The sequence below is a fragment of the Pempheris klunzingeri genome, chromosome 10 (assembly GCF_042242105.1).
Source record: "Pempheris klunzingeri isolate RE-2024b chromosome 10, fPemKlu1.hap1, whole genome shotgun sequence".
In the NCBI taxonomy this organism is placed as follows: Eukaryota; Metazoa; Chordata; class Actinopteri; order Acropomatiformes; family Pempheridae; genus Pempheris; species Pempheris klunzingeri.
The window spans coordinates 19405693-19428237 of NC_092021.1; the positions used below are offsets into that span (position 1 = coordinate 19405693).

The window sequence follows — 22545 nt, forward strand, 5'->3', positions numbered from 1 at the left end:
TCTTCATTTCTGCACTTTACAACAAAAATGAAGGAAATGTTCACATGCCAGTACGTTTCTCTGCTGCTGAAAAACATCAAACTTGCAGCTCATTCGGGAACATCAACACTACATATAAGAGAGTACTAAATTATGAACACTGCAGCCTAGAAAATAGGAGTAGGAGTATAAATATTGCTGGCATATAAAGAAATAAGCATGTGATTGCAAATTAAGCTGTTAGTTGGTTTAAATTGAATCATACTAGTTATACTGTGCTTAATCATACTGTTTTAAACTACTACTACTTACACAGCGCAGTGAGCACAGGAACTGGAGTGAGGGAGAGACGAGAGCGAGAGAGCACTGCTACATAGTCAGAGACTGCAGGCAGGACAGGTGAGAAACATGAGCGACAGAAAATGTAGTAAAATTTGGACAAATTTTAATACAATTGATAGTTTGAGGGCAGAGTGCAGACTTTGCAAAATTAAAATTTCATATCGGGCAGACTCCACAAACAACCTGCACAGACAAGTGTGTACTGTTCACCCATCAATTCAGTTAGAGGAGGAAAGACAAGCAAGGGAACCTGCTGATAATGAAGGTGCCAGTGTGTCTACTGCTCCTACAATGTCTACAGCATCATCCAGGACAACACCACAGCCACCAAGACCTACAGCCCAGAGCTCTATGACCCCAGTAAAACTAAATAATTTAAAATTAATAAAGCAATATAAACAATAAATATTCTATATAATGTGTTTTTTACATTAGTAATTCATTTTACACATGCTTTGGTAATACATTTATTGAAGCAACGAAAAATCTGAGGAGCCACTTGGGAGCCGAAAGAGCTGGCTCTTTTTAGGGAGCTGAGACAAAAGAGCCGGCTCTCTAAAAAGAGCCGCAATTCCCATCATTATTTTGTTAACGTTTCTTATGCTTGATGTCAGATGGACCACTCTAGAGAGAAAAAAGGACTGAAATGAAAGAAAGTAAGTAGTCTGTCTCATGCCCAACTGTCCAACTGGCTATCACTATAGTTAAAGACATTCTAAATTTTAACATTTCTCATATTCTACTGTATATGGATGATTTAAAGTCATCTATGTCAGACAAGATTAATATCATCATTACTGTGAGTATACATCATATTGACTACAGCAAATGGAGAAAAGGTAAGCCCTCCTTTGCTCGGCTCATCAATGATTTTAAATTTACAGGATGGTTTTGTGATGATGTGTCGTTCGTTGTGTTTTAACTGCTGCCCTTTCTATTCTTAATGCAAATTCATTTGTGACAGATATTTTGTTGTTTATCTTTCTTAGAATCTGTTTGTTTGCAATCAGTAGAACGTCCTCAACGATCTAGTCTGTGCTCTCTGTTTGGGAGGATGTTTGACACCCTTCCCCTGCATCTATATCTCGTCTTCTCTTCCCGTACTGCGTCACTTCCTTCTTCCGTGTTTACGTAAAGATGGCGGCGCAAACACAGCGCGGCGTCCCGTTCAGTACGGTGAGTAGATTTTACCCATTTATGTTCAGAATTCTGACAGTTCTGCTCTGACGTCATCTGTTGTCAACAGTTAAATAAATCCGATTAGTGTGAACGGTCGGGATCAATGTGTTGTGCGCGTAACGTTACCTTCAGCTGTTGGTTCGTGTTTATTAAAATTTGGTCAAACAGCCCGTTCCGTCGGGAAGCTGTAGCAGTGGGAGCGTCCTATGCTGTCCTCACAGCAGACTCCAGACTCCATAGACAAACACAGTGATTTTACCTCGCATAGAATGGGAGTTGCCAGATTACCTCTGCCACGGTCAGCGAAATAACACGTTAGTTAGAAACCGACATAATAATTTAAAACACCCAAACCACACAGTAGCACAAACAAACTAGCCGATCAAGTCAGCAGTAGACTAGCATCCCCCCGTGTTCAGCGAGGTAAAATTACTGGTTTTGTCAATGAAGTTTGGCGGATTATTTGGTTGAACATTATGAATTATGAAACATTATGTCTCACGAGGGTAGGATTTATTCCAGTGACTCTTCAATAAATCCTCCTCCCTTTACGGACTTTGTCGCAGTCGGTGAGCCTGAGATAAATAGCTGGAAAAAAAAGCCGCTATCCGGCACAAAACTGGGATATTTTTAGATTAGCCATCATCCAGTGTAATGTTTTTAATTTGTGTCTACATATCACACAAAACATGAATATGCACATACAACATGCAGGTATGGTAATACTTCACATACAGTATAATACGGCATAGTAAAGCCATGTGATTGGGGTCACAGTCACACACATTGATTGATGTATGGAAATAAGGGCACTTTGGAAAAGAAATGTAACTATAATGTAATTTGTTCCACTCCAGCTTTGTCCCAAGTATCTTCATACAAATTCAACCAGCCACACCTCGCCCTTCAGCGCTATAGCAGAGCTCATAGGTGAGTCATTGTCCTAAAGTGAAATGAAAGTGAAAGTGTGGCTTTTTTGTGTTCTGCATAGAACCAGAAGTTTATGTTGTGTCTTTTCACAGCCAAAAAGATAGGAAAAGTAAATGGAAAAAAAACAAAACAAAATAAACAAGTTTCCCTTATAATAAATGCCCTTTCAATAATGTCAAGGTTGAATGTTTGTTATTATAAACAACATATTCAGTTAAACTTCCAAGGGACACACCTTTGCTTTCCTTAGGTATCGCATATCCCAGAATCTCTTTAATTAAAACATGCACATTTTTCAAAAAGGAGTATTATTTATGACATTTGTGAAAAATGTGTGCATGATGTGCCTCTCTCTTCCCTCATGTCCGCCAATTTTGAGAAATTGAGAAAGTGGCATGTTAGAGTTTTCCATCCAAGCTCCAAGTTTTCCTTAACTTTCTATTTTACCACATACCACTAGTGATGTCCCCACTTGATCTGCATGGCATGATGATGATCATATGCTTACTGTATGTACCATTATTTTATGTGAATTAATCTAAATATGTTTAGATGCATAAAAATTCAAATTATTTTTTTTTTTCACTTTTCCCAGAACAGATTTCCATCAGATTGAAATAAATAGTTAAAACATAGCCTGAGATATGAGCTTCTAAGAAATCTACGCCAATATTCCTCTCAGCAAACAACATTTGAATGTAACAATACTCTTTTGCAGATTTGATTCCTTTGAGTTTGAGGTGTGAGCAAGAGTGACAGTGCACTTTGTTATGCCTGTGCCTCCAATGTATTTAACTAAACCTCAGTTTTACAATTTAATTACAGACTCAGACTGAGAGCATCAGAACAGTCTGATTCAAATACCAATAAATAGTATATATGGATTTAGAAGATATGGTGTTGTAGCAATAAACAAGTAACCAACCTCAGAAAAATCTGGTGCAATTCTCTGAAAGGAACTTTAAACGCTGGAAGCTGAGAATTTAAGATGCCCATAGAAATTTCTTCTTTTGACAGACAATGCCTACGATCCAGATGTCAGTGCCAAACAGTTCTGGATTGATAAGACGATCATCCAAACACAAGAATGCCTCACCTTTATGGATAACGGAGAGGGGCTGGACCATGAAAAAATGCATAAGATGCTCAGGTACTGCCTCTTGGTATTTTCTTTTTTTTTTGTAAATTAAGAAATCTGTTTGATAGTTTCTGCACCATCAACATGTTTGGAATGGGAGAAATATCAGTTTGTATTTTTGGAAAACCACCATCTTTTTGATATTTGTTGTTCAAAACCTGTTGTTGAGTGCAATGGCCCAAATCCATCATAATGATCACTGCCTGAAACCTTTAAAAACAAATGTTATGCACGATGCTGCATCTAAAAAAGTCTGATTTTCATTGATGAATATGAATGAACCGTGATGTGATTCATGTATTCACTAATGAATATGTATGTGTATCCCCCCTCAAGCTTTGGGTACAGTGATAAGACTGCTGTAAATGGTCAACACCCAATAGGTATGTATGGCAACGGTTTCAAGTCTGGATCTATGCGTCTTGGCCGAGACGCCATCGTCTTTTCCAAGTCAAAGACTGTTTCGTGCATTGGGATGCTCTCTCAGACGTACCTGGAAAAGATAGAGGCTAAGCAAATAATTGTACCAATTGTCTGCTTTGAACAGGAAGAAACAAACAACTATATCCTTTATCTACTGTGTCAGGGCACATTGAAAATATGTTCTTAATTTATTGGCATCATTTCAGTATCACGTGTTGTCAGCTGAACTGGATACAGGAGCGCTCCAGTGAGGCTGGAGAGAAATTCAATTTTATTTCCAGTTGTATTTCCATTTGTCCTTAACTTTGACTTCACTCATTGTGAGAGAGGAGGACAAAGCCAGTCTGCAGGACATCCTGCACTATTCCCCATTCACAACACAGAAAGAACTGGTCGATGAAATCAATGCCATCAGTTCCCTCTTGTCCACAGGGAAAACTGGCACACGGATCATCATCTGGAATCTCCGCAGGTCTGGACTCATTTTGTGTCTCATTTTGTGTCTCTTTGGACATCATTTGCAATGATGTGGAGAGTACAATTAAGACAGGATAAATACACACAAAAAGATAATTAACCAGAAAACAAACAAACACTTAAAAACAGTTGCGTTCAACAGCAAAGTAGATTGTAGTCATGGTGTTAAACTAACCTATCGGTACACTTGTGTTAAGTTTTAATGGGTGTTGTAAAAAACAACAGTTTTCTAAAATTCAGTGATTGTATGTGTCACCTCGCCAGTGACTTGACCGAGTCATGCGGTGACTATCGGACCAATTTGATAAGGAAGTGATAGATATTGACCTATCCTATTGGACAGAATCAAATCCATCAATCTGTGTCTATTAATCTGACATGAACACAGCTACTGTCAAGATAATAAAGAGCACACAGCGACACGTTTATATCAGAAATGTAACGTCTGTTTCCAACAAACAGTAGGAAGGTTGTTAAACCTAGTTATCAATAATGAATAACAATATAATGTTGTGTGGGAGTGTCGTCTTTTATGGTCTCATCTGTGATTCTTTAATCACAGGTAAAGAATCCACGTAACAGCAGTGATTGAGATGGAGGCCCATTCACCTTCACTCTTTGTTTTGTTTTCAACAGGAGATCTGATGGAGAAACAGAGTTTGATTTTGAGAAGAACCGTTACGATATCCAAATTCCTTCGGCTGTCTACGAGGCAATGAATGACTCCTCTCAATATTCAGGGGTCACATCATGCACCCCTGAGTGTGTGTACTCACTGCGGGTAAGAGCAGTAATGACTTCAAAGAATTGTAAATTACTTTATTAAGCCCGTGGCATCATTTTTCATTTCACATTATCTGCTGAATCTGACCACACCTTAAATGCACACGTTGTTACTCCAAGTCTAGACAGTGTCTGTTATAAAAGTGACCTCAAAATAAACTTTTGCATCATCAGTAAAGCTAAACCACTTGTTTTTAGTAAAATGCGTTAACTTGTATGTAGCCTGTGTTTGCGCATGTCCAAGAGAAAAACACCATATCATTTTTTAACCTCTGACTCTAACTCTCGATATTGCTCTCCATTTGCATGAGTAAGTAAACTCATATTTGTATTTTTAATGGGTGTAGGCATATTGCAGTATCCTCTACCTGAAGCCTCGGATGCAGGTCATCATACGTGGCCACAAAGTGAAAACGCAGCTCATTGCTAAGAGTCTGGCCTACATCAGAAGGGACTACTACAAGCCCACGTTCCTGGTATCCTTTCATCGTGGGTTCTCTTGAATTGTGCCTTTTTGTTGACTTCTTGGGTTTAATTTGGGACATTTTGTATGTGAGCAGAAAGTGTTTAAAATCTCTGCTTTTGAGTTTTCCTTAAATGTCATTTTAGCTCAAACGTATTCCCATCACTTTTGGCTATAACACCAAAAGTAAAGACCAGTATGGCATCATGATGTACCACAAAAATCGTCTCATCAAAGCATACGAGCGCGTGGGCTGCCAGCTTAAGGTGAGTTTCTGATGTTCTGGTGAGCGAGTTTGGTTTTTTTGGTTTTTTTTTTTTTTTTTTTTTTTTTAACATATTTTCCAATGCTCATCTCTTATGGGTCTTTGGCGTCTACAGGCCGACAGAAGAGGTGTTGGGGTCATTGGGGTTGTAGAGTGCTTCTTTCTGGAACCTACTCACAACAAGCAGAGCTTTAATGAGACAGATAAGTACAGGTATTAACACCGATGCTGCATGCAGTTTTGATCGCATTATTCTGATTGAGGTCCAAAAGATAAAAAAAATTATCTGTATAATCTTTATCATCCTTCTGAATTATTTGTCAGCATGGGGCCAGAAATGCTGAGGTCTGAAGTTCTTAATTTCTTGGTACTGTACAGGAAAACAATGACCAATTTGGGGATCAAACTGGAGGAGTACTGGCATGAAATCCGTCACAGGAGAAATAACGAGAATCCAAACAGCATACCAGTGGAAGATACTGTGTTAGTAGTTTTCTACTCATGTATTCGTCTCAAAACGTTGACTTCCTACATACGCTGACACTTAGGTCTCTATCTGTGACCTCAGGAAGCAACCAGATCAGAACTGGGCGCAGTGCGATGACTGTCTAAAGTGGCGCAAACTCCCCGATGGGATCGACTGCAGCAAGCTGCCAGATAAATGGTACTGCCGTATGAACCCCGATCCTCAGTTCAGGTAAGCAGAGAAACAATTGCAGAAGTAATAAACTAATATAAATGGGGAAAAGATATACTCATAATCGCTAACACACCAGTGAATATACCAGTGAAAATGTTTTAATTCTTTCACATACATGTTGTGAACTTGATCTGCAGCTGTAGACTGACTCACAAATACAGACTCAGATACAAGAGTATCTGTTTAGGCTCTGAAAGAGCGTGTGCTAAAAAATATCAAAATTATGTAACTTCAATTCACAGCTATGTATTTTAGCGAAATGACGGTGATAATTTATCTCTAAGTCAGTCACACAATCAGACAATAGCCATAGAGCAGAAAAAGGTCATGACTCGCTTGCATTTCCTGGAGGAAAAGAGAAACATCGTCCGTTTGCCTATACCACTGTAAAGATCTATGTTGCCATTGCAACAACTATTATTGTTCTGTCTGAGAAAATGAGCTTGGCCATCACAGTTTTATTGCTCAAAGTGCTCTTAGCAGAAATTAAACACCAAAGTACGGTTTACATTTTTTGTAAGCTTGACATTTTCGTGATTCTGAAAAGATTCCAAACTCGTAGCTATTGTAGGACAAATGGATCAATTTATACAGTGATGGTTGGACTACTGAGCAGGCCATGGCATTCACATGAAGCTGCTTTTCAAGCCAGTTGGGTTTACTGCCAGTGTGCCGTGTATTTGTAAATGGAAGCACACATAGTCATCCTCAAAACACAATGACACCATGGTATTTAGTTAAGAAAATGAACTCCTGTTGTTTTGCTAATGTTTTCATTCTCTATTTGCTTTGCTCTCCTAGGAGCTGCCAGGTGGAGGAGGAGCCCGAGGACTCAGATGAAGATCAACCTTCATACCGCAAGACCTATAAAGAACAGTGAGTCCCATCTCAATTAAAAACGCTTCCACAGCTTTTGGCCAAAAACTTAATTGAATATTGAGGCTCAGTAAGAATGGCACATTGTTGTATCAAGCTGCCAAAATCAGACCTAACGTGTAACTGAGCCTATTAAATGAAGTGACTTCCCTTAACTTCCTTTTTTTTTTCACAGAGAAAGGGAGGAAAAAAGGAAACAAGAGAGGCAAAGAAAAAAGGTAAGGATACATGGTCTGCTGTAATTCACCTGCAATTTGCTGCTGCTTCTATTGCTGTTTCCTCTACTTACCACTGCACAATATGGAATAAATTGTTAGTATCTGTGAGGCATATCTGTTTTGTGATTCTCTAAAGGTTAACTTACAATTAATAGCACTTTTGGGATTTCTTTTTCTAGGAAGAGGAGGAACAAAGGCGTCAGAAAGCCTGCTTGGCCAATCTGAACAGGGAAAACCAGGCCCTTAAAGTGAAGCATGAAAACTTGCAACAAAAGCCGATTCAAACAGTATGTTTTTCATTTGACGCTAAGGGCAGGTTGGAAGCGTTGATTCCATTTTACCAAAGATGATAAATGTTAACGGGGGTTTGAATAAATACACTTCAGAAGATTGATATGGTTTAGATTATTAACCATTACAAATTTTAAAAATATATCTCTATGTTTTCTTTTTGTTGTTCTTGGTGACAGCCTGTCCGCTCTAGTACCCCAAACAGTAGATTTGCTCAGTCACCACAGCGGGGCGCTAAAAGGGCTATATCCTCCACCATCTCACAAGCTGGTAAGAAAACCTACTCTTTGTGTGTAAAAGTGACAACGCTTGAGACATTAAAGCACAACTTTTCTTTCTCTGTAGTTTGCAGCACACCCAGTAACAACGGCCTTCCAGTTATCTCTAGTGTACGCTCGCTGTCAGCAGGCACCCCAAGGTAATGTTTTGTGCTGTTTTTAATCTTGAATACATCTATTTACGATATATTTATGTACTGCGCTTTGTATGTACTGCAGGGGCAAAAGAGTACAGCTCCTTACCCCAGAAACAACTCCCAAAAGACAGAGAGTTAATGGCCTCGATCAGGGCACCTCAAATACATCAGTGGATGTGATCCAACTGAGTTGCAAATCAGTGTCCATGGATTATGATGTTGATACAGATGATACCGATGATACAGATGATGATATTTTCATCTTGGAGACTGCCAGTACCCCCAAGCCAGCAAAGCCAAGCTTTAATTTGAGTAAAGTGAAGACAGAAAACGAGAAAAGTGACGCTAATGTGGGCGTGCCGGTGGAGTGCAGCGATGGCGCAGCTGTGGCCTCGGCGGCAAATGTGGCAACGATGGCAGCGGTTTGTACCGCTGCATCCCCAGCATCCCCTGCAGAGGTGGTCAGCACCACCACACAGACAGAAGTACACACCGTGAAGGTGGAAAAAGAGGACCAAAGGATACCTGAAGAGGAGGAGAGGGCAAAGCAAAGCACGTCTACAAAGAGCGGCAAAGAGCAGAGTTCAAACGTGGACACTGATGTCTGCAGCAGAGTGATACATCAACCTGACAGTGAAGATGCCGGACCTTCCTGTGCAGATGTCCGTGCTAACAAATACTCTCCACTTCACCACCCCATCATGATTGAGGTACAGGAACAGCAGGACCAGCTCCTAGAGCTCATGCAGGCTACAGCTCAGGAGAGAGACTCCTTTAAAGAGCAGGTCCACAAACTTACCGGCCAACTGCAAGACATGCAGAGCAGGCTGCAGGAGCTGTCTCAGGACAGTGTAAAGAAGGAGTGTTCTTACAGCCAGTCGGAGCAAATGGGGGGGGCGAAGGACTACAAAAGTCTGTTTGAAAAGACCAAACAGAAAATCAATGAATTGGTTATGGACAAAGCAGGCTTACCGGCAGCTACTGAGACCAAGCCCAGCACTGCCCAAGGTGAAGAAAGCGACGTTGATAAAATTGCACTGCAGGTAGACCGTCTGGTCCGGGAACTGGATCAGAGGAACAAGGAGAGGGATGAACTACGGACACAGGTCAGTATTGCTGCTGTATTTTAAGCTCCAAGCACAAGACTGGCGATGCTCTGAATTTCTTATTGTCAATAAATCAAAATTTTGAATAAATAAAATTCCAACGCTAACAGTTTGACATCCCGAGGCTGTCGTTCGCTCTCAACCCCGAACAATTCTTAAAATATATACTTTCATTGTTCACATTATTTCCTAAAACAGCTGAGCACTGTCGTCAATCTTTTATTGAGGGTTTTTTTTGTTTTGGATTTTTAATAGGATTTGTAGACATTAAGAAATTTTACCACACTGCTTCATTTTGAAGATTTTAAAGGCATCACTTGGTCGTCTTCAATGAATGGAGCCAGCTCAGATAACAACACTGAAAAGCTGCACAGTGGATTTTACAAGCTCTGATTATTTTGTTACACACTTTGTGGGCAAGATATTTAAACTCTATGAATATTCTCAAACAACTACTTTAATTGTTAGCTCGTGTGGATTTTTGTTGTCTTGTCTTTTATTGATGTCGACCTGCATACTCTCCTTCCTTTATTCATTTTCTCTCCTTCTGGATTCATTGTGTGCTACACCACCAGTTGGACAGTCTGGAGGAGGAAAGGGCAAACCTGGCATCCCAGTGTGAAGAGCTCAGGCTGAGCCTGCAGCAGCAGAGAGAAAATGCACAAGAGGGAAGCACAACTCCACACAGTGTCACTGTTTCCTCTGTACAAACAGATATAGAGGAGGCAGGAGGGACGGCCGACTCTGGCACACGTTCGGATAAACACAGAAGGTTGGATTGTTGGAAAATCACTTTCCTCTCATGCTGTATAAGTTATCACTATCTGACAAAGGCATTTATGAACTCAGCAACCCAGCAGAACAATGATCTGATTCTCGCTCTGTATGTCTGTCCTCCCCTCAGTTTGATTGAGCTACGGCACAACGTCGGACGACTCCTCATCTCCTTCGTGCCCGCTCTGGACCTGGACCAAGTGAATTATGATTGTAGTGTTATTGATGAGATTCTGGAGCAGGTTCTCTCCAATGAGGAGTCCATCACACCATCATTGGGAATAAACAACTCATGAAAGCCTGGTCTTGCAGTATTTCGCCTGTAAATAATGAATACAGATCTTTGAGCGCGGGAAAGGAAGTTGTATATATGTGAAGTGTTATAAGTATTTTATATTGATATATTGTAAATATAACAATAAGGCTAAATCCGCAGTGACCCTAAACATGGAGAAAAGGCAATACAAACACCACACTGACAGGCATTTCACTTTGCTCTAATATTTCTCATAGAAGTAACACATTAATCAGACGACTGTTGGATATTTTGTTGATCAGTTCATTCTACCCTCGTTTTTGCTTTTTATGTATGTTGCCTAAGGATAATGGTACATTGGCCATTTTGAAAAGGCTCTGACTCTGCATCTGATTCTGTTTCTGTTTCATGGCCACAGCTGACCGTTTCCTCTGTCTTTTAGTGAAGAACATTTTGCAGTCAAATATATTTTTACACTTCCTGTCTTTGCTCTGTGATAAAATGCTTAGGGAATGGAATAAAAGATTTATTAAACATTATCATTGGTATCCTTGAGAACCTTGTCTGATTGGACAAACGTTATAGAAGATGGGTCTGACAGTGAGCATTACATTATTTTTCTAAGACCGAATCAAACTGAAAACTGAACTGAAAGTATCAAGTCTTTAAACATGTTGGGCTTGCTTGAGTGATATTTAATAGGCAGACTGCATCTTCGTGTTTCTACCTCCAGGCAAACTGTCAGTATCAGATTTTGACAGGCTTGTAAATCACACAGTTTGGCTTGTGATAATGATGGGACCTTTGAGATGTGCATTACTTTAAGCTTTATTTATTCAGGTGGCCCCATTAAGTTCAAGATCTGTTTTGCAAGTGAGACCTGCGAACAAATTGAGTTTGATGAAAATCACAAAAGAGCACACACACACAAAAAAATCACTGCACACAGATGCACTAATACAACTGCAAATCTTGAAAACAGCAAGTAGATGAATGAGTCATCCCAGTCTAGTAACTTGGTGTAGAGTACCAGAAACCTGTCTCCCCCAAGGATGTTGAATATCTTGGCAACTTTGGTTGCAATGCTTTATACTGTAAATGGAAACATGCATGGTAACTTAAAATGTCATTGATGACTGTTCTTTGTTTTCATGTAACTTGATGGTGAGAGTCAAAATTGTCCTGAGAACCGAATCAAATGGCTGACTGTGTTTAAGTGTCTGATAGTGGTGGCAGCAGAATGAGAATACAGGATATCTCAGTTTCCTACTGAATTAAATGAGATGGTTGTATGTTTCTTTATAATACTTGTATATAGTTCTCTCAGGTTCCTGTGGATCCTGGTCCTGGTCCTGCTGATGTGGTTCTCTGGTTCATAAGTCACTGCTGCGGATCGTCGGCCACTCGTCATGTTTTTCAATAATATCACACTGCTAATCTGTTAGTCACATTCCTATTGTTAGTGCTGTAGTCACTGCTAGTACGTTGGTTGCTGTTTGTGTTCTCTCTCTCTCTCTCTCTCAAAAGATTGTTTCTCAGGAGAGATCAAGTTTAATTTAGGTAGTTTTCTACTATGTAGCAATAAATTAACTAAAAGAGACATTTATCTGTTTTACAAGAGATAACCAGATGGTAGTGTAACGTAGTTAACTATTATTATGAACAGAAACGCATTTATATCAGAGAAAACAAAAAGTGTGATAAACATGGGTTTCAAAAACTCAGACTAAGTCCTTTTTTTATTTTCCATATTGTTTGTCACCACTGTGACGTCACGTCATCTCCTCTTCCGCCTTTTCGTCCAATCACTGCAGCCCGCTCCACCGGAAGTTTTGAACGAATCGTACGCGGGAAATTACTGCCCGCCCCAGCTGGACAGCAGAGGAGGTAAAACTAACTAACTTCAAGATAACTTCATTTCAAAGACTGGAAACATACAATTCTGTTGTATATGTTGTGAAAATGAGCCTTTGCCAACAATAACATTAACGTCCGTGCTAATTTGCGTGTCTGGTTTTCTTGTTTGTCCAGAACGTCCGTAAGTTTACTGCTAACGGTGTTAGCTAGCTGTTACTTAGCCGCCGGTTCCAGTGGCTTTGTGTTTTTAATTGATTTTCCTCTGAAATCTGTAATACGGGGTTCATATTGTCCTGCTTGTGTTGGAAAAGAATCTGTGTGAACTGCTGAGCTGATATTAGCCCATTTAAAACCGTCTGAAGTATCAAAGTCACGTTTTCTCTTCTTAGATCGGTGTTGGATATATATTTTTAAAAAATGAAGGTGGTAACGTGTGAGATTGCTTGGCACAACAAGGAGCCAGTCTACAGTCTGGACTTCCAGCACAGCTCGGATGGGCGCCTTCATCGGCTGGCCACAGCTGGAGTGGACACCACAGTCAGAGTGAGTGGGCAATGAAAACATCTGGTTAATGCAGTGAAAACTTGTCTGACCAAGAGCCATTTTGATGAGCCTGTGATGTCTGGAGAATAAACACACGAAGTAAAGCAAATGGTGCCTAATCTATGTGTATGAATTTGACTGTAAGAGCAGACTTGGTGGTTGCAGCTTGCAGGTAACTGTGCAGGTCCAAAGACGCGGGGTTCATCCGTTTTGTTGGAAAAATTACGTCATGTAACACGTATAGATAAGCATATAAATAATCCTGCATTTTCATGGTGCCATACTCATCAGGACACTGCTAGGGCCTTTCCCAGGCCCTTTAAATAGATGAATGTGTCACATACAGGATCCACCAAACAGCATTTTTTTCAGTGATCAGATTTTTTGAACTTAACCTGTTTGCTCTACACACTTTGTTCCATTTTTTTTTTTTATAAATTACAAACTTTTTGTAACTTAGGGCTGCAACTACCGCTTATTTTAGTGCCTGAGTAATTTATTGATTATTTCCGTGATTAATCGATGAGTTTATAGTCTATAAAATGTCAGAAATGTTTTGTTTTGCCCCAAACCCAAAGATATTCAGTTTACCGTCATAGTGCAGTAAAGAGACCAGAAAAATATTCACATTCAAGGTTTTTTTTTTCCTTGAAAGAAATGCATAAACCGATTTATTGATTATCAAAATAGTATGAATTTGATAGCTGAGAACTAATCAGTTGAACATTGCAGCACAATCTGAATAAATGGTAGATTTTAAGTCAGGTCATCTGCCATAATTAAGAAAAGTTTAACAATTAAAGAGCAATAACTTGCAAATCACACCTTAGAGATGTTTGCAAAATATATTGAATAAGTAAAAAATTAACTATTAACTTTCTGAACAGTCAATGTTTATTTGTGTCTGTGGTATATAAGGTTTACAGAGCGTATTTAATGACTTTTTGTCTTGATGCAGCTGTGGCGGGTGGACACGGGCCCAGATGGGAAGGCAGCGGTGGAGTTTCTGTCTAATCTGGCTCGACATACCAAGGCTGTCAATGTAGTTCGCTTCAGCCCTAATGGAGAGCTGCTTGCCTCAGGAGGCGACGGTATGTCACACATAATACACAGATGCAAGGTCAGATTTTACAGGTCGCAATTTAACAGGCACTGGTGATGTTATTCTTAGAAGGAGTATTTTAAAATCCAGTGTCCTTTCATAACGTCGTGGTTTTTGTTCGGTACAGATGCAGCGATTCTGCTGTGGAAGCTCAATGACTCTAAGGAGCCTGAGCAGGCACCCGCGTTTCAGGAGGATGAAGATGACCAGCTCAACAAGGAGAGCTGGACTGTGGTCAAGACGCTAAGGTACACGATTAAAAAGAGTTCCTTTGGTTCTAAAGACTCAAACTGTGTTCATTTGAGAGTTAATATGAAAATGGCGACCACCTACTACCTTTGTCCATTTTACAGTTTGCTGTGTGATCTAAATGTGTAACGATAGCATGGTTATACAAACAGGCCGTCTACCTTTTGGTTTGTCTTTAGGGGACACATAGAGGATGTGTATGACATCTGCTGGACACGGGACGGAAACTTCATGGTGTCTGGGTCTGTGGACAACACTGCTGTTATGTGGGACATCAACAAAGGTTTGTTTGGACTCCGATGTCTATGGTTATTCCATAAAGGTTCTGTATTTTATCAAGACAAATCCACAGAAAACTGTAAAAGAGATGAGCGCGTCTTATTTTGGCTTAACTTAACGTTGGCTTGCAACTGTTTTTGTGTACAGGACAGAAGCTGTGTATCTTGAATGATCATAAGAGCTACGTGCAGGGGGTGACCTGGGATCCTCTGGGGCAATATGTGGCCACTCTCAGCTGTGACAGGTAGGAGAACAGAGGTTCAGACGTCCTGCATCAGCCCACTCATGGCCAGTCTACGGCTCTAATCTTCATTTAATGAATGCAGTTGCCGTTGCTTAGCTTGTGGGGTTTCAGCAGCTTGATGCTTGAGAGGTTTTTGTTTTTCCTCCCCGTCAGAGTGATGCGTGTGTACAGCACTCACACCAAGAAGAAGGCCTTCTGTATCAGTAAAATGAGCTCTGGGCCACAAGCAGATGGAGAGGTCAGTAGAAATTTAGGTTTTGCAGACACATAAATTGAGTCTCTCCACCTTCTTCAACCCATGAAAACAGCTGTCCTTTTCCACTGATGCTGTTGTTTTAACCACCTGTTTATGACACTTAATATTCATCATACAAGTCCCTGTTTTTGGTCCTAAAATTTGCCAGTTGGGTAAGACATGTCGCGTACATGCTCTCAGTGCTGTATTTCTCCTCATCTTTGCAGGTGAAGCAGTACAGAATGTTCCATGATGACAGTATGAGGTCGTTTTTTCGGCGTCTTTCATTCACACCAGATGGGTCTTTCCTGCTCGCCCCTGGTACCTACACAGCATGCTCAAAATGTGGCTTTTACCTGACACTTATCTGGACAGATTTAATGTTCTAATATTCCAGTTAAAATAATTTGAATGATGAATCAAGTTCCATCTTCTGTTGTCCCCTTGTTTGACCCCAGCTGGATGTGTGGAGATTGGAGAAAACATCATAAATACCACTTACATCTTTTCCAGGAAGAGCCTTAAGAGGTAACTTTTTGTAAAATACTGTGAAATTTATAGCTATGCACAGTCTGAGTTGGTTATATTTAATGCTGGTAATTAATATATAATATCTTTGTCTGTGTGTTTTAGGCCCATCGCTCACTTGCCGTGTCCAAGTAAAGCCACACTGGCTGTGCGCTGCTGTCCCATCTACTTTGAACTGAGGACCAGGAAGGGAGAAGGCAAGAACATACGAACATTAGTTTACAGACTAGAGTGGTGATGAAGCCCTCCCTTTCTTAATGTACACACCCTTTAGGCCACTTTTTTTGCTTTACTTGTGTGTATTTTCAGTTTTTCCCTCCATTTCTCCTCTACAGACGGCTCAATTCAGGATCTTCCCAACGTATTCCAGTTACCGTACCGTATGGTGTTTGCAGTGGCATCTGAGGACTCCATCTTCTTGTACGACACACAGCAGACCGTCCCCTTCGGCCTGGTGTCCAACGTCCACTACCACACACTCAGCGATCTAACTTGGTAAACTAGGACTCTCTGCTTTCTTGCGTGGCTAAATGCCTGTCTGAATAGTCTTCATGTGCAAGAATGAATTGTGGCATGTGTCCTGGATCTCAGTGACTTTTCAAAAAGAAGAGGAGTTATAAAGTGCTTCACAGAGCAAAAATTACAGTCGGACAAGAATATGTCCTTGCAAAAAGACAATGATGTTGTTCTTAGATAAATGAAATGCAGTCATTTACAGACAAAGGGGTGTTATTTTTAATTGACACAAACATTTTTCACATTTTCTCAAATATATCTCATAGCAATGCTCACGCGGCCCCACAGGTACATGGAAAGTTTCTGGTCTCTGTTATTGTTCCTACTCTGCTTACCAACCATGAAGAAATTTCTTCCTAATGCATTTCCAGCGTAAGTGAAGGGGGGACAAAATCCACAATTCATCTGCTGTGCAAAAATAAAGCAATAATGAGGCCTCAGCAGAGGGAATTTCTTTGGAAGATACCCACTTTCTTTGAGCAATTCAGACCGCTGAGGCCTCATTAACTTTGGTTTGACATTGAACAGTGTTTTTACTGTGGAATTGGGTTTTTTTTGTCCCACATATCTTACATTTGAATCACCTTAGGAAGGGAATTATTAACCATATGGTAATGGTAAAGACATACCCATAACTGCTTCAGTGTGCATATGGGCATGCAAACGTATCCTTTACCTCAACGTTCTTTCAGATACTACAAGGATAAATTAATCTCTTTTATATCCTCTTTAGGTCTCGTGATGGTTCCTTCCTGGCTGTGTCCTCCACCGACGGCTACTGCTCCTTCCTGTCCTTCTCTCCTGGTGAGCTGGGCACGCCGCTGAAGGAGCCCCCCACCCTGGAGGTCTTTACCCCAAACAGTGGTGTTGAGAAAAAGGGCAAGAAGTCGTCAACGGCCAAGACATCATCACCTGTGACCCAGGCACCAAGCTCAGCCCCGACCCCCACGTCCCAAACCAGCCTTGGCAAAGATGCCCCCTCTGTCACCCCCCCAGAGGAGAAGAAGAGCACCCCCAGTGCCAAGTCTAAACCTCAGCCACGTAGGATCACCCTCAACACCCTGGAGGGCTGGGGGAAGCCCTCCACCCCTAAAGCCACAACTCCATCAGCACCTCAGACACCAACATCTGGAAGCACAAGCGCACCCTCTACTCCCCAACCCCGCGTCACCCCTCTCACCCCCACTAACTCCTCCACAACCCAGCTACGCATCAACCCCCTTACTCCCTCCACCCCTAAAGTTCCCAACAGTGCCAACACTGCTGGGCCCACGACTCCAAAGGGGCCCACGCCAAGGTAAATGCAAAAGGAGTTACCATGTTTGATTCTGTCCGAGTGAGAAAGAGGCAAAGCAGGTCACAATTTGCACACTGATAGCTCCTTCAAACTGCTCGAGTTGTTAAGTCTTTATTTACACCGATGTGAAATTGAGAAAAGAATATCATGCAAGGTGTAATTAATTTAATTAGTCAGTCAGATTCTATCAGTATTCATCCAAGTGATGTAGATGTTTATGTAGATGTAGGTGTTATATGTGTGATGTCATGTGACATGTTTCCTCTGTTTGGAATGTCATATTTTCATAATTAATAAGTAATAAAACTTTATTCATACTGCGAAATGAATAAGTGTTTCAATATTTGAATAAAAAGGGCAGAACTTGCAGAGGAATAAGAGCGACTCAGAGTTTCCTGATCTGAACTGCAGGGGGAATCTGTTTCATAATCTAGGGACAGGGGCAGAAAAATACTTGGTCTTTATGTGTGTATGATTTTCCTAGACTCCTTCATTCACTAAGGGTAACTGTGTAGATGCACTGTAGGCGGTGTTGATAATGCAGGTTCTGCCTCATACAAGAGTGAATATGATAATTTATGGAAATATGACCGTTCAAATGTGTTGTGACTGGAGTGAGACTGAGAAAGTAACTACACATAGCATTCTGCTTCCTCCTCCCTCCCCTCTAACGATTAAAGCAACTAAGCTGATCCTCTCTGGAGATGTAGTTTATAGAGATGGTACTGAGAGTAAGAAGTGTTCCTTAAAATGTGTAAATTGCTTTCTTTGAATATAGTTTTAAATATTCTTCTAAATATGTAAGGGGAATATAAATAGCTGTAATGGGCTTGTGGTGTTTTTGTTGGTTAACGTGTGCTCGTTACTGGCCGTGAGAACAAAGCCCTGTCTGGTATGAGGGATTCGTTGGACCCCCCACTGACTATAAAATAATAATCGCTCTGGCAGACTGCGTGTAGACAATGGTGGGTCTGCACATGCTTTTGTTTTTGTATTTTGGAACATTTGCCTTGACTAGTCTTGGCTAGGTTTACTAGTAGGCAACAATTGAATCAGAAAAACAAAAGCTGAGGAGAACTGAAGTGCACAAGAGTACAGTATATATTTTGTGCTTGTGTGTTTTTCTATTGATGCCATCCTTGAAACCTCATTACCATTTGTGCTTTTTCTGTTTGTTTACAGGAGAGTATCCTTGACTCCCGTTGGAGCCCGATCTCCAGCTGTCAGCTCGCTCTTCAGGACTCCCTCCTCCACTGAAAAGGCCAAACACGGTTGGTGTAGGACAACTAATTTGGCTGTTGTCCATCATGTTGCAAGCATGACAACAGAGGTTTTATGAATGCAAATTCAAATCGGGTATGATGCTGATGGGGCATTCCTCTGCCCTCATTGGCAGCTTTTCAATCACAGTTTGATTTCTGTTGTTAGAGATGAACCAATCCATCTTTTCACCTCCCCATGCTGAGTCTGATACCTCATCACAGAGCAGTGACTCAGTAACACAGGTTTTTCCCAAATGTATTTTTCCCTAACTCCTTTTTCACAAAAAATGAGGCCCACGGTGTTTCCTCTAGCGTCAGAAGGGCTCTTGAGGCTTAAGTACATTGATACATTTGTGCACTGTAATGAGCAGAGGAAATCTGTAGAAACTGATATAAAAACACGAAATGCATGCGTACGGGATCGACTCAAAATAAACAACAGTGCCCAGGTTCATTAGAGTGAAGGAACATGTCACTCAGAGCAACAATGGAGCTCTTTAGAGCAGAGATTGAAGATAATATTTATTTATTTAGATTTAAGATTTATCAGGCTTTAGCAATTCAGAAAATACTATAGTCTGATTAATTCATTTTTAGCTTTGGTCTTTAATGGGATTTATTGACTATGTAATAATATATGGATATCAAGGACCTCATGCATTTAAACTGACATTCAGAGATTTTCATATTCTGGTGAATATTATAAGTTCTTGAATTCTCTAAACTGTGATGTGAATTAATTGCTGAGATTTTGAACCACATCTCAGAGCAAAATTGTCACACTGAAGTCCAGCGGAGCAAGAAACACAAGCAGTGAGACGATGAGACAAGCTGTAGATAAGCCAGTTGCATAGCCTGATTGCCACACACAAACACTTTGTTTAGAGGTTAGTATAAGTCCTTCACTGCACAGGGAAATTGCGTGTGTGCACTACATGAATGAATTCAGTCAAAACAACTGCATCACACGTTGCTCAGTTCTTCACATCACAGCAGACACTCTACAAAGAGTCAGGCTATCATGTGTAACCCTTCTGTCTTTGTGCTTCTCCAGAACGGCCGTCTCCTCCCACTGATCCCGTGTGCCAACCTCCAGAGTCCAAACGGCCCAAGACCAGTGAGCCCCCAGCAAAGACCAGTGTCACGCAGGCTTAGTGTTTACTGGGAACCGTGTGGTGCTGCATCACAACAGCAGCAGCAGAGAATAACAGCAAAAGCAGCGTCAGTACAAAGCTGCAGGGGCTCCACATGGATGTGACGCCATAGTGCAATAGCATCGTCTGTACTTGATCTGACTAGATGAAGCTTTAACGTCACATAATGTACCCGGTGATAAAAAACAAACAAACTGCATTGCAGTAAGTGTCCTCTCCTCTTGTAGTGTGTGTGTGTGTATGTGTGTGTGTTGTATAATACAGTTAAAAGGTAATGCGGCATTTACTCAGTTTGATGCTTAAATGCTGTAAAAAAGGAAATTTCTGTCTGAATTCTTTTTTTTTTTTTTTAATCAAAAACGTGATTGTGAAACCGAAACTGCATTTGAAATCTTAGTAACAGAAAACAAAACAAACACTTCAAGGTTTAGTGCCTTGTGAACGCTTTAATTACACAACCCGAGTCTTAATTTGTTGAAGGCTGAGGACCAGCAGCTTGATTGAAAAGCTTGAAATAGTCGAGTATTTAAGAGTCATTTTCTCATTGTTTAATAAAGGACGTTTCATATGAAGTGCATGATGGAAGTGGATTGCAGTAAATGGCTGTGGGGTGATTCATGCTTTCTTAACAACAGGCAGCTGACAGTTATGTAAAATGTTTTTCTCCATTAGGAAAACGATCATTCATGGGCTGTAATTTTTATTAAACACATTTAAGTTTGCTGAGTGTATCCATGATGTGTATGGCTGTTTGTCTCCATGTATTCAGGACTATAGCCAGGATTTTAAAAAATCCTCAGGTTTGAAAAGATTTTTCATATTTAATAATTTGGTAACTTTTGCATTAGATTTTCTATTAAAAACATTGATTCTTAAAAAAACACGCATGCACCAGTAAATTACCCAGCATACGTAGGCTTTTCTTGTCGAAGGTAAACTACGCTGAGGTTGATAAAGCCTCTGTATCCTCAATGGCAGCACCGAGTGTATTACAGTATTGTATGGCTGGTTTGGCTCAGATTTATTGTGCAAACGTTTCATGTAAAGAGCCAAACAGATTTGTTAATCTTGATGCAGATGTTAGCTACCATTCACTAGCCACACTAAAATGAGTCCTCGAACATATTTTAAAACCTTATCTTTTAACATTTGTGTGTTTCAGGAAGTTAAACGATGGTTTGAATACACCTCACGACTAACTAACTATGGTTGAATTAACACTTGGAGGGCTGTCTCACATTTACAGGTGGAAAATTAACCAATTATGCTTGTGCCTCATCAAAAGCTTCCCGAAGTCATGAAACATACAACTATCTTTGTTTATTTTGTTTGTTTAGATGATTAAATGGATGGAGTTGAATAGGACTTTAAATAGTGCAACAGATCACATTCATATAAACTGAATTAATATTGGAAAATACAATAAAAGTAATTAAGTATTTAAATGAAGCAAATTAGTTGTGAAGTTATGTATCAATCAATGTGACTTTTGTAGTCACAACACTTTTGTTTGCTCTTGTCTTCAGATAAATGATTACCTCCATCCGTATGTAATTCCTTGTATTATGACCTTTTCTATGTGGTTTATCAAAGTTCGGTATTTTAACATTATACGTTTCATAGCTTGTCAAGCTCTAAAAACATTCCCAGAGAACACATTAGAATAAACCAGTCCATGATTCAAAAGTCAATATGTCACTGAGCTTGAATTTTATTCACTGTGATCTCAAAATGGATCATTTCTGGCATCAACTGTTCAAGAGAAACTTTAATAACAAAATCATTCATCTTTTACATGACTTTCCGATGTGAGTTGGCAAATCTTTACCAAATCTTTACACCTGACTTTATTGTTGAATGCAGACATTTTGTCTAACATTAATTGTGTACATATATTTTATTTGATCTTACTGTGTTTTATTTCGTGAATCGGTTGGTGATACCACAGTGGCAGCGCATGCAATCAAAGAACAGGGTGCCAGCATGTAAACCAGCAGACATCAGGACAAAATGGTGTTGCAGGATTTGCATAACTGCATTTACGGCTGCCATTTTGTTTGTTTGTTTTGTTCCTGCACTCCCTTAGTGCACCTTTAAAGCGCTCTAGTAGGTTGTCATGGCACAGCCCAGGCTCACTGTCAAAGACTATCAGTGTGCTGTTACCAGTGTGTATTAGGGAGACGAATGGGATGAAGTCCTCATGTGGTATTATGGACTTCATTTCTCCCTCCTTTGCACTGATCGTGGACTGTGTGTATGATTTAACCCTCCTGTTGTCCTAAGGGTCAAAAATGACCCGCCACCATGTGGCAGCAGAGAAAACCCCCTAAATGCTCTGAGATGACTTGTGTTGTGAGCAGCGCTATACAAATAAAACTGAATTGAATTGATGAATTGATGAGAAACAGGTTGTTTCATCTTGCAAACTAGATTTGGGATTTAAAATTCAATTAAGCTGCTTTATTTTAGGGGTTTAGTGAAGGGGGGTCATTTTTGACCCTTAGGGCAAGGGGAATATACAGAATGTTAAGACATCACAAGGGTTAAGTGCTTTGGATGAGCACTTCAGTTCATCTATCCTGCTTTAAGATTCCCTTGTTGATGTTCCTGTTGGCTATGCCATGGTCCTCCTCGGTTCTAACTTCGGTGGATGTTAGCGTTGCT

At 40.3% G+C, this 22545-nt stretch overlaps 2 protein-coding genes across 2 annotated transcripts; both read left to right on the forward strand.

The window, feature by feature from the left end:
- The first annotated feature begins 1458 nt into the window (after window positions 1-1458).
- morc3a (MORC family CW-type zinc finger 3a) lies at window positions 1459-10662 on the forward strand. Its single transcript, XM_070837961.1, has 19 exons — window positions 1459-1497; window positions 2358-2430; window positions 3448-3580; window positions 3905-4131; window positions 4307-4463; window positions 5105-5249; window positions 5599-5727; window positions 5861-5980; window positions 6095-6192; window positions 6358-6462; window positions 6548-6676; window positions 7481-7555; window positions 7731-7773; window positions 7953-8060; window positions 8244-8334; window positions 8410-8482; window positions 8562-9585; window positions 10161-10357; window positions 10490-10662. The coding sequence occupies exons 1-19, from the start codon at window positions 1459-1461 to the stop codon at window positions 10653-10655; spliced, it is 3132 nt and encodes a 1043-aa protein (XP_070694062.1). The 3' UTR covers window positions 10656-10662.
- Window positions 10663-12889: 2227 nt separating this feature from the next.
- chaf1b (chromatin assembly factor 1, subunit B) lies at window positions 12890-20600 on the forward strand. Its single transcript, XM_070838219.1, has 13 exons — window positions 12890-13015; window positions 13974-14106; window positions 14245-14365; window positions 14546-14649; window positions 14793-14889; window positions 15043-15127; window positions 15352-15445; window positions 15583-15652; window positions 15758-15849; window positions 15988-16147; window positions 16902-17465; window positions 18648-18736; window positions 19782-20600. Exons 1-13 carry the CDS (start codon window positions 12890-12892, stop codon window positions 19880-19882), a joined length of 1836 nt encoding a protein of 611 aa, XP_070694320.1. The 3' UTR covers window positions 19883-20600.
- Window positions 20601-22545: the final 1945 nt, after the last annotated feature.